The 12102-nt window shown below is 45.5% G+C and overlaps 1 protein-coding gene across 2 annotated transcripts in view; it reads left to right on the top strand.

Moving 5' to 3' along the window:
* RADX (RPA1 related single stranded DNA binding protein, X-linked) overlaps window positions 1-12102 on the top strand; it is a 96495-nt gene that overhangs the window by 42779 nt on the left and 41614 nt on the right. For both annotated transcript variants that reach the window (XM_073543627.1, XM_073543625.1), the window contains exons 9-10: window positions 819-952; window positions 1250-1305. In XM_073543627.1, coding sequence (XP_073399728.1) covers window positions 819-952; window positions 1250-1305 — 190 coding nt within the window. The remainder of the gene's footprint in view (window positions 1-818; window positions 953-1249; window positions 1306-12102) is intronic.

Below are 12102 nucleotides of genomic sequence, written 5' to 3'. Positions count from 1 at the left end.
CTTATTAGGCTGTTTGCTGCAGTTTGGATAAAATCTGGATTATTTCTGCTGCAGAACTAGCAGTTCTCTGAATGCTCCGTTGTGTATAACCCCGCCCACACCACTGATTGTTGGCAGCTGTGTATAGGCAGAAAGTTGCCAATCAATGGTGTTGGTGGGGTTATATAGAACTCGTGAATATGCTTGACTATCTGGCAGGTTTTACTAGTCCCTTTAGTGATCAAGTCCAGTTTATAAAACCCTGATTTTGTCAAAGCCTACACAAGCAGCCCAGTAAGCGACACATCCCTGGATTTTTTTGGCACTACGTATTCTTGCTGAGCAAAAAAAAATGCAGCATCTTACAGTTCCAACAAAGTGATGGGAATTTCTATAAAACTGATGGCCACTCTGTTTTATATTTCTATACTGCATACACTGACTTCCGGTGACTGTTTCAGATCCACAACATGTTAAATTCTCTTGCGGGTACGTTGATTTATTTATTTATATTTTTTCCATAGACTTTCATCAGATGCAGATAATCTGCCCATGTTACACTTTTTTTATTTTTTTTCCCCTGCATCTTTTAAATTCTTTTAGTCTGCACAAGAAAATTTGTCAAATACCAAAAAGTATAAAAACAAGAAGCAGCTTTATTTAAAACATGACATACCAAAAAGACAAAAACCACTGTCTCAATAACCCAATGGAAAAAACAAGTACATTTACTTAATAGGTGCAGAGATGCTGCAGCACCAAATACACATTGTGGGCACGTAGCCCAAGACGTATTAATGGCATAATAATTATGGATTGTTTTTTGTTTCTCTTTGCAGCAGAAGAAATTCTAATCACAATCAGGGAGCTGAAGGCAATGGTTGAGCAGCTTCATTACAGGGAGCGCAAGCGAGTTGCTGTTCAGGGCATTATTGCTGCTTGCACATTTGTTAATGCCTCGGTATCCTACATGGTAGGTGTCTCATAACTAAACCCTGCGTGACTCGGTTTTTATTGTTATTTAGATTGCTAGTCAGGATTATTTAAGATGCAGGCCATTTCTATCTAAAATAATGAGAAAAATAATCACTAGTAAATAAGCCATTGGGCTTACCATCTTCTCTTTTACTGTTAGCTGGATATTGGTTGTCCCTCAAGTTTCCCTGATGCTTTTATGGCAAATCTTTAGTAATGCAGTGATAAAGTGGCATTTAGCAATGTTACAGAAGATAGAACTCCAGGAGTTAACTCACTATATTTTTCACATCAGGAGGAAGTGAACACCCCGATGAAGAGAAGGAAAATGGCAGCCTCTGGAGTGGACCAGTAAGTGCGGCTCATCCTCTTGGCATTATGTGTGCTACCTTCCTAAGAGGCTCTAGTCTTTGGTTTGTCGTTGGATTTTAGCCCATTCGGCACCTGATTTTAGCAATCTTCACCATTCACAGGAAACAGCTGCACGTTTTATGTGGCTTGAATGCAATGCAATTACAGATGATGGGGTGCTGCTGAATTTCTCATTGATTTGCCTCTGTAATCTCTCATGATAACTAATTAAAGGAAACTGTTTCATCAGAAAAAGACCTACTTAAGGGGGTTTTCCAGGCTTCAGATATTAATGATCTTGGTATAGAATATCAAAATCAAATTGGTGGGCATCTATCACCCTACGTATCCTTAACAATCAGCTGCTTTCAGCTTTGACAGTGCCTGGTTTAGCTTGAGCAGCACATCTCAGCTTGCTGTGTAGGTTACATTCCCGGACCCCAGCACCTATTTTCTTTCGCAGGAGCTGAGCTGCAATACCCAAAATCTCAGATACCAGATGGAACAGTCGTGCTCTTCTGCCTGTTTACAACCTGTTTAAATATTTTAATAAGTTGAAGTGAGAAAGATGTAGGCATAAATTACATTTATGGGATCAAATAACTAAACATTGGTATGTGCATTAGTGATGAGCAAGTGTACTCGTTGCTCGAGGTTTTCCGAGTATGCTCTGGTGATCTCTGAGTATTTTGGCGTGCTTGGAGATTTAGTTTTCGTCTTCTCATCTGCATGATTTGCGACTGCTAGAAAGCTTGAATACATGTGTGGAATGCCTGTTAGGAAATTCCCACATGTATTCAGCCTGTCTACAAGTCGCAAATCATGCAGATGAGACGACGAAAACTAAATCTCCGAGCATACCAAAATACTCGGAGGACACCCAAGCATGCTCGGGAAAACCCGAGCAATGAGTATACTTGCTCATCACTAATGTGCATATGTGTTCACCCAATTTCCTATCAAGCCCCAAAAAATTTTCGTGAAAGCAATTCCCTTCCTAAAGTGAGATTTTTGTTGAAAGAAAATCCACATGAGTGCAAATCTAAGTGCCTGTCAGTTACACACACCATTAAGCAAGAGACAACACAAACCAAACAACAACATGAAGACCAAGGAGATATTCAAGGGAAAAATTGTTGAGAATTACAAGTCAATACTTTTGCAAACCACTGTAGGTCATCAATATCTGAAGCCTGGAAGACCTTTTTGACTCCTTTCCGACATGTGCAGGAGCTGCGATCCCACAACCTGCCGTACAGATACTGCGTGACAATCGCGTGGGCTCACATCAAGCGCCGCCACGATTAAATGCGGGTGTCGGCTCTATATGAGAGCTGACACCATGCAGCAACACCCATAATTGGTGCTAGCGCTGATCGCTAGTGTTTAAACCCCTGTGATGCCACTGTCAATAGTGACAACAATAGGCATCTCCGAGGTAGGGAGCTCTTTCTGTACTCCCATCAGCACACGAATGCGGACACGTTGTGTCGATGAAACCACAAAGAAAAAGTACCATGCATATGTTCAGGATCACCACAGAGATGCAAAAATATTTTTTATTATTACAAAACCAGAAAAAACACACAAGATAAAGATATTAAAAATCCCAAAGGATAGGACATGTAAGATCCACAAGGATGAGAATCTAATATTCACCAATATATAGCCACTGGCCACAAAAATTCAATATTACACAGTCATATGATACCACATAGAAATGCTGCTAACCTAGTGTCATAGATGAGAGAAATAAGACCGGGTAAGTCCCTTATTCTCAATGAGGCAGAAACATTAAAATTAAATTAAAACATAACCGCCACTGTGTACTGACACAATAATGCTTGTGACGTTTCTGGAGCGGACAACGTCCATGAGTGGACCCTCTGGATCGCGGATCTGGAGCCCCTGGGCCGAGCACGCCAGGTGATAACCGACCCCTATACATGGATCGTTAGGGGCAGGACCACAGGGGTCAGAACCACAACTGCTGGAACCAAGAGGGACGGCTCAAGGACAGATAAGGATACTGGCGGACTGGAATGCAGGACAGAGACTACCTGAGCTGAGGGTACCAGGGGAGGAGGGATGCCAAAAGGGCAGCAGGAGGAAGGCACGGAAGGCGAGGAAAGACAGATGTAGAGAGCCCAGAAGCAGGAATATCAACGGGCGGACAGAGGGCGGGAACCAGCAAGACAGGGACCAGGCAAGAGACTATAAACCAGACGATAGACAGTAGGTAGCAGGGACTGGACTAGGAGAGGACAGACCGGAGGGATGGCAAGGAACGGAGACAGGAACAAGGCAGACAGGGACCAGGAAAAGACACGGCTAGAGAACTATAGAAGCACTATAGCGGCCAGAATAGTGCAGGAGCACCACACAATTACCAGGCGTCTTCCCCTTAAGGAAGACGCCTGAAATACCTTATACCCGGAAGTAGATCACCACGGCCCTGCCCCTCAGCGACGCCCCCCGCCGTGTGAAGAGAGCGGTTGGGCGCGCGTCCGTGGCCTAAGGGTGGCGCACGGGACCGCAGCAGGACGGGAGAGAACCCGGGAGGAAAAGCATAGGTGAGACGGAGCTGCGGCGGGTGCCGCCGCTGATGGAATATCGGCAGGCACGGCCGCCGATGTTACAGTACCCCCCTCTTTATGTTCCCCCCCTCTGAGATTGGCCAAAAAATTTTTCAGGATAAGAGGGGCATTAACATTCTCTTGAGGCTCCCAGGACCTTTCCTCGGGCCCAAATCCTTTCCAATCGATAAGAAAAAATGTCTTTCCCCTGACTTTTCATGGCCAAAATGTCCTTTACTTCAAAAACGTCATCAGACCCAACTCGCGAAGAAGCGATGGGAGCTGATTGGAACCGATTCAGAATCACAGGTTTCAGGAGCGAGACATGGAAGGCGTTAGGGACCCGGAGTGAAGCCGGCAACCTCAATTCATAAGCCACCTCATTGATGCGTCCAAGTACTTCGAAAGGCCCGATGTATCGGGGACTCAACTTGTAAGAAGGGACCTTCAGGCGGATATGCTTGGTTGAAAGCCAGACTTTGTCACCAGGATGGTATGGAAGAAGGTCCTTCCGTCTTTTGTCCGCATGTTTCTTAATCCGGGCACTGGCATTCACGAGGGCCTCCCTGGTCTCTTTCCAGACTTGCAAAAATTCCATGGCGAGAGCATCTGCTGCGGGGACTCCGGACGATGTGGAAAAAGGCAGCAGAACACAAAAAATGGCGACTTGGTGGTTGATTCACTGGGATGATTATTATGGGCAAATTCAGCCCAAGGTAAGAGTGAGACCCAATTGTCTTGATGGGTGTTGGAAAAGAGACGTAAGTAGGTCGTCAGAACTTGATTAATCCGTTCCACTTGCCCATTGGTCTGTGGATGATAAGCGGAGGAAAAATCGAGAGACGTGCCCATAAGCCGACAGAGAGCCCTCCAGAATCGAGAGGTAAACTGAACTCCACGATCTGAAACAATCCGTTGAGGAAGTCCGTGCATCCTGAAGATCTGGTGGATGAAGATCTCGGCCAACCTCGGGGCAGACGGCAACCCGGGCAAGGGTATGAAATGGGCCATCTTGGAGAAGCGCTCTGCTACGACTAGGATGGTAGTGCATCCAGCTGAGCGAGGCAGATCCGTCACGAAATCCATTGCGATTTGCTGCCAAGGAGCCTCCGGAGCAGGTAACGGGTGAAGAAGACCAGCAGGCAGGCCTCTCGGTACCTTGTTCTGAGCACAGATCGTGCAAGAGGCTACAAAGTCCATCACGTCTCGGCGAAGGGAGGGCCACCAATAGTAACGGGAGAGAGGCAGGAAGGTCTTCTTGGTCCCAACGTGCCCGGCAACCTTGGAGGAATGCCCCCAGCGCAGCACCTCCGAGCGTTTGTTCTGAGGAACGAAGGTTTTACCTGTCGGAGGAGTAGAGAAACTTAGAGGAGCCACGGGGATAACTTTGGTAGGCTCGATGATATATGATGGACCCTCATCCCCCTCAGGCGACTGCAAAGACCTGGAGAGTGCATCTGCTTTGATGTTCTTATTCCCGGGTCGGAAATGAAGCTTGAAATCAAAACGAGAGAAATACAGGGCCCATCTGGCTTGTCTGGAATTGAGTCTTTGAGCAGACTGCAGATAGGCCAAATTTTTGTGGTCCGTGAAGATAGTAAAGGGGTGTACTGCCCCATCCAGCAGATACCGCCATTCTTCCAGGGCCATCTTAATGGCCAGCAACTCCCGGTCACCAATGGAGTAATTACACTCAGCAGGCGAAAAGGATTTACAAAAAAACCTGCAGGGAACCAGACGCCCAGATGGTGCCTGCTGGGAAAGGACCGCCCCAGCTCCGGTGGAGGAGGCATCCACCTCTAGGATAAAGGGTCTACTGGCCACCAGGCGATGTAAGATCGGCGCTGATGCAAAGGATCGTTTCAGGGCAAGGAAGGTGTCCTCGGCCTCGGGAGACCAGCTGTTAGGCTTAGTTCCTTTACGGGTCAGGGCCGTGATGGGTTTGGTCACTGTGGAAAAGTGAGGGACAAACTGTCGGTAGTAATTAGCGAATCCGAGGAAGCGCTGGATGGCTTTTATACCAACGGGCCGGGGCCACTTGAGTACCGCAGAAAGCTTCTCTGGATCCATCTTCAGACCAGAATCTGTGATTATATACCCCAAAAAGGGTAACGAAGTTTGCTCAAAGAGACACTTTTCAATCTTTGCGTAGAGACGATTCTCCCGAAACCGATGCAGGACCACGAGTACACTTCTCTGATGAGAGGATAAATCGGTGAGAAGATGAGAATATCGTCTAAGTATACCACCACGCAGGAATACAGTAAATCCCGAAACACCTCGTTAACAAATTCCTGAAACACAGCCGGAGCATTGCAGAGACCAAACAGCATGACCAAATATTCATAGTGACCATCACGGGTATTGAAGGCAGTCTTCCACTCGTCCCCCGCGCGGATCCGGATTAAATTGTAAGCGCCCCGCAGATCCAACTTCGTGAAGATCCGGGCTCCCCTCAGCCGATCAAAGAGTTCAGGGTTAAGTGGAAGCTGATACCGATTTTTAACGGTGATGTTGTTCAGGCCCCGATATTCAATACATGGACGAAGTGATCCGTCTTTCTTCCGAACAAAGAAAAACCCCGCACCTGCAGGGGACGAGGATTTCCGGATGAAACCCTTGGCCAAGTTTTCCTGGATATATTCGGTCATGGCCGTGGTCTCTGCTGGGGATAGAGGATACGGAGACAGGAACAAGGCAGACAGGGACAGGAAAAGCACCACACAATTACCAGGCATCTTCCCCTTAAGGAAGACGCCTGAAATACCTTATACCCGGAAGTAGATCACCACGGCCCTGCCCCTCTGCAACGCCCCCCGCCGTGTGAAGAGAGCGGTCGGGCGCGCGCCCGCGGCCTAAGGGTGGCGCACGGGAGGAAGGACGGGAGAGCACCCGGGAGGAGAAGCGCAGGTGAGACGGAGCTGCGGCGGGTGCCGCCGCTGATGGAATATCGACAGGCACGGCCGCCGATGTTACAATGCTGAATAGTAATAGCATACAGATACAATGGGGAACTGTTGGAAAAAGTTAGTCAGGCGAGCTAATACGTCACCCTACGCAGTCCAAACAAAGAGAGAGTAGTCGCCCCATAGTCTAGAGAGCAGCCAAATGGCGTGAGAGGACCCACGCGTTCCGACACTCAAGGTGTCTTTTTCAAGGTGAGTAGGTCTGGTTCTGCGGTAACCGCTTATTTAAAGCTATGTAATTATCTAAAATTCTTACCAGCTGGTGGCAGGAGTAGGTATTCCATGTCCCGGTGGCATCTTACAAGCAACCCGGAAGGGATCGAAGGCGCGGGTCAAGTTGTTAATGCGCTTGCGCTCATCCTGTATCAAACGGAAGTCACAAATAGAGATCTGGTGCATGCGCAGTAGTTGCCCGCACTAACAGAGGGCAATAGTACGGCGGATCAAGTTAATGCTCATGCACGTGTCACATATCAAGTACCCGGCACAAACAAGCAACAGTCTGCGCGTGTTCAAAATGTCCCATATTCAAGGTGAGCCACATAGGCGTCATGAAAAGTCGTGCCAAAACGACACATGACGCCTATGTGGCGTCATGAATTGATTGCCCCCCTGCGGGTCGGGTGACCAGGGTCACTGAAAGGTCACCCAACCCGCACACAGAGGACACCTTAGAGACAACGCCGATTGGCCGCTGCCACCATCTGACGGTGCCGATCGGCAGCCGCTGTCAAAATCTGCTCCCCCCCCCGCCTTCCCTCCGGTCCCCCCTGCCTTCCGATCACCCCCTCTCACCCTGCACGGTGGCTCCGAAGTCCCTCTGGCTGACCCGGTTTGCCGCCATCCCGGATCATGGGTGCCGCCATCTTGGAAAATGGCGGGCGCATGCACAGTGCGCCCGCCGGGAATCTGACGCTGCAGATTCATTTATTTTGATCACTTTCGCAGTGATAAAAATTTAAAAAAAAAAAAGTAAATCACCGCCCCCCTTATCACCCCCATAGGTAGTGACATATAATAAAATAAAGAAAATATTTTTATAAAAAATTGGGGTCTAAATAATAATTTTTGTGGAAAAAAAAATATTTTTTATTTTCACGGCTCTGCGTTATAAACTTCTGTGAAGCACTTGGGGGTTTCAAAGTGCTCACCACACATCTAGATTAGTTCCTTGGGTGGTCTAGTTTCCAATATGGGGTCACTTGTGGGGGGTTTCCACCGTTTAGGTACATCAGGGGTTCTGTAAACGTAACATGGCTCCTGCAGACCATTCCATCAAGTCGGCATTTCAAAACGTCACTATTTCCCTTCCGAGCCCCAACGTGTGCCGAAACAGTGGTTTTCCCCCACATATGGGGTACCAGCGTTCTCAGGACAAACTGGACAATAACTTTTGGGGTCCAAATTTATTCTGTTACTTTTGTGAAAATAAAAAATAGTGGGCTAAAAATAATTTTTTGAGGGAAAAAAAAATATTTTTTATTTTCACGGCTCTGCGTTATAAACTTCTGTTAAGCACCTGGGGGTTCAAAGTGCTCACTATGCATCTAGAGAAGTTCCTTAGGGGGTCTAGTTTCCAAAATGGGGTCATTTGTGGGGGAGCTCCAAAGTTTAGGCACACAGGGGCTCTCCAAACACGACATGGTGTCCGCTAACGGAGCTAATTTTCCATTCAAAAAGTCAAATGACGCTCCTTCCCTTCTGAGCCCTGCCGTGCGCCCAAACAGTGGTTTCTCCCCACATATGGGGTACCAGCATACTCAGGACAAACTGGACAACAACTTTTGGGGTCCAATTTATCCTGTTACCATTGTGAAAATAAAAAATTGCGGGCTAAAAAAATCATTTTTGAGCAAAAAAAAAAAGGATTTTTTTATTTTCACTGCTCTGCGTTATAAACTTCTTTGAAGCACTTGGGGGTTCAAAGTGCTCACCACACATCTAGATAAGTTCCTTCGGGGGTCTAGTTTCCAAAATGGGGTCACTTGTGGGGGAGCTCCAATGTTTAGGCGCACAGGGGCTCTCCAAACGCGACATGGCAACCGCTAAATATTCAAGCATATTTTCCATTCAAAAAGTCAAATAGCACTCCTTCCCTTCTGAGCCCTGCCGTGCGCACAAACAGTGGTTTATGACCACATATGAGGTATCGGTGTACTCAGGAGAAATTGCCCAACAAAATTTAGGATCCAATTTATCCTATTACCCATGTGAAAATGAAAAAATTGATGCTAAAAGAAAATTTATGTTGGAAAAATTAAAATGTCCATTTTTTCCCTCCACGTTGCTTTAGTTCCTGTGAAGCACCTGAAGGTTTAATAATCTTCCTGAATGTAGTTTTGAGGAGCTTGAGGGGTGCAGTTTTTAGAATGGTGTCACTTTTGGGTATTTTCTGCCATATAGACCCCTCAAAGTGACTTCAAATGTGAGGTGGTCCCTAAAAAAAAAAAAAAAAAGGTTTTGTTGTAAAAATGAGAAATCGCTGGTCAAACTTTAACCCTTACAACTTCCTAACAAAAAAAAAATGTTTCCAAAATAGTGCTGATGTAAAGTAGACATATGGGATATGTTATTTATTAACTATTTTGTGTCAGATAACTCTCTGGTTTAACAGAATAAAAATTCAAAATGTGAAAATTGCGAAATTTTCACCAAATTTCCGTTTTTTTCACAAACGCAAAAATTATCGACTTATATTTACCACTAACATGAAGCCCAATATGTCACAAAAAAACTCTCTCGGAATCGTTAAGATACGTTGAAGCGTTCCTGAGTTATTACCACATAAAGGGACACTGGTCAGAATTGCAAAAAATTGGCAGGTCATTAAGGTCAAAATAGGCTGGGTCATGAAGGGGTTAAAGTGAAAGGCCATATATAGGCATTCCTTGTGTGTTATAAGGCGCAACGCACCACATATCAGACACACATTTACAAGTGAAGGAAACATTACGCATGCGCAGTTTGACCCAAAATACACAATGCAGGATGAAAATACAGAATCGGCCGCAAAAGTCTATCACAGCCACACACGCATTCCGCGCTATTAAAACACATGTATAATCAGCATTAACATTTGCCCAAGATTCAAATACTTAGAGACAAAGTGGCTTTAGTGGGGGTAAACTAATAGTTAATACTTATCTTATTTATCACAGCACAAGTACCCCCAAAAAATTTGGACAAAGGGTGAGGGGAAAAGGAGGGGGGAGGGGAGAAAAATGGTTAGATTGCACAAAAAATAGGGTTGATGAGCAAAAAACTGAAAAGTGGGGCGTGCAATATTATTTGGCCCCTTTACTTTCAGCGCAGCAAACTCACTCCGGAAGTTCATTGTGGATCTCTGAATGATCCAGTGTTGTCCTAAATTACTAATGATGATAAATTTAGTCCAACTGTGTGTAGTCAAGTCTCCGTATAAATGCACCTGCTCTGTGATAGTCTCAGGGTTCTGTTTGAAGCACCGAGAGCATTATGAAGACCAAGGAACACAACAGGCAGGTCCGTGATACTGTTGTGGAGAAGTTTAAAGCCGGATTTGGATACAAAATGATTTCCAAAACTTTAAACATCCCAAAGAGCACTGCAAGCGATCATATTGAAATAGGAGTATCATACCACTGCAAATCTACCAAGACCCGGCCCTCCCTCTAAACTTTCATCTCGCAAGGAGAAGACTGATCAGAGATGCAGCTAAGAGGCCCATGATCACTCTGGATGAACTGCAGAGATCTACAGCTGAGGTGGGACAGTCTGTCCATAGGACAACAATCAGTCGTACACTGCACAAATCTGGCAATTACGGAACAGTGGCAAGAAGAAAGCCTTTTCTCAAAGATATCCATAAAAAGTGTTGTTTAAAGTTTGCAACAAGCCACCTGGGAGACACAGCAAACATGTGGAAGAAGGTGCTCTGATCAGATGAAACCAAAATCAAACTTTTTGGCAACAATGCCAAACGATATGTTTGGCGTAAAGACAACACAGCTCATCACCCTGAACACACCATCCCCACTGTCAAACACGGTGGTGGCAGCATCATGGTTTGGGCCTGCTTTTCTTCAGCAGGGACAGGGAAGATGGTTAAAATTGATGGGAAGATGGATGGAGCCAAAATCAGGACCATTCTTGAAGAAAACCTGTTGGAGTCTGCAAAAGACCTGAGACTGGGACGGAGATTTGTCTTCCAACAAGGCAATGATCCCAAACACAAAGCAAAATCTACAATGGAATTGTTCACAAATAAACTTATCCAGGTGTTAGAATGGCCAAGTCAAAGTCCAGACCTGAATCCAATCGAGAATCTGTGGAAAGAGCTGAAAACTGCTGTTCACAAACGATCTCCATCAAACCTCACTGAGCTCGAGCTGTATGCCAAGGAAGAATGGGCAAGAATTTGTCTCTCGATGTACAAAACTGATGGAGACATACCATAAGCGAATTGCAGCTGTAATCGCAGCAAAATGTGGCGCAGCAAAATATTAAGTTAAAGGGGCCGAATAATATCGCACACCCCACTTTTCAGTTTTTGAATTTCCACAAAAATTTAAAATAACCACTAAATTTCGTTCAACTTCACATTTGTGTCCCACTTGTTGTTGATTCTTCACCAAAAATTTACATTTGGTATCTTTGTTTGAAGCATGATATGTGGGAAAAGGTTAAAAAGTTCCAGTGGGCCGAATACTTTCGCAAGGCACTGTATATCCATCTGGCTTCTCATATTGGTATAAACCCCCTCCAACCCCATAACTATAAGGGAGTCAGCAGAGCCACCGTGAATATCTAAAAATGGGCAGCCACTGAGGTAATTGATTTACCTTTAGACCTGTCAGATCTGGCTGTAGACATGTTCGATAGGTGCTGTTGCATTCTGCGCCGTAGTTCTTGTGTCGTCTGCCCAATGTAGATCTTACATCCACAGATCAGAGTGTAAATCAGATTACGAAATCAACAATTTAAGTATGCTTTCGACTATAGCTGTTTGGGCAAATGAAGACACCCTGATTTGAAATCATCAAATGACAAACTGAGCACCCCCCACAGAGGAACGAACCTCTATTGGTGAGGCCTGTTGTTAATTTTGTGGTGGGGCGTCTAAAGTGAATATTAGATAAATTGTCCTTTATATTCTTAGCCCTCCTAGCCACCACTTTGGGCTGTATTTTTGGTTCACTCAATAAAATTCCCCAATTAGCACCAAGGTTCCGATATATATCACTCCACTGGTTATTAAACCTTGTACTCAAATTGAT

Source organism: Dendrobates tinctorius, unplaced genomic scaffold, assembly GCF_039654945.1.
Source record: "Dendrobates tinctorius isolate UK_male_01 unplaced genomic scaffold, ASM3965494v1 ptg000133l, whole genome shotgun sequence".
NCBI classification, from domain to species: domain Eukaryota; kingdom Metazoa; phylum Chordata; class Amphibia; order Anura; family Dendrobatidae; genus Dendrobates; species Dendrobates tinctorius.
Note: the sequence above shows the minus strand (reverse complement) of the source record. Positions and strands in the feature narration are given on the sequence as shown.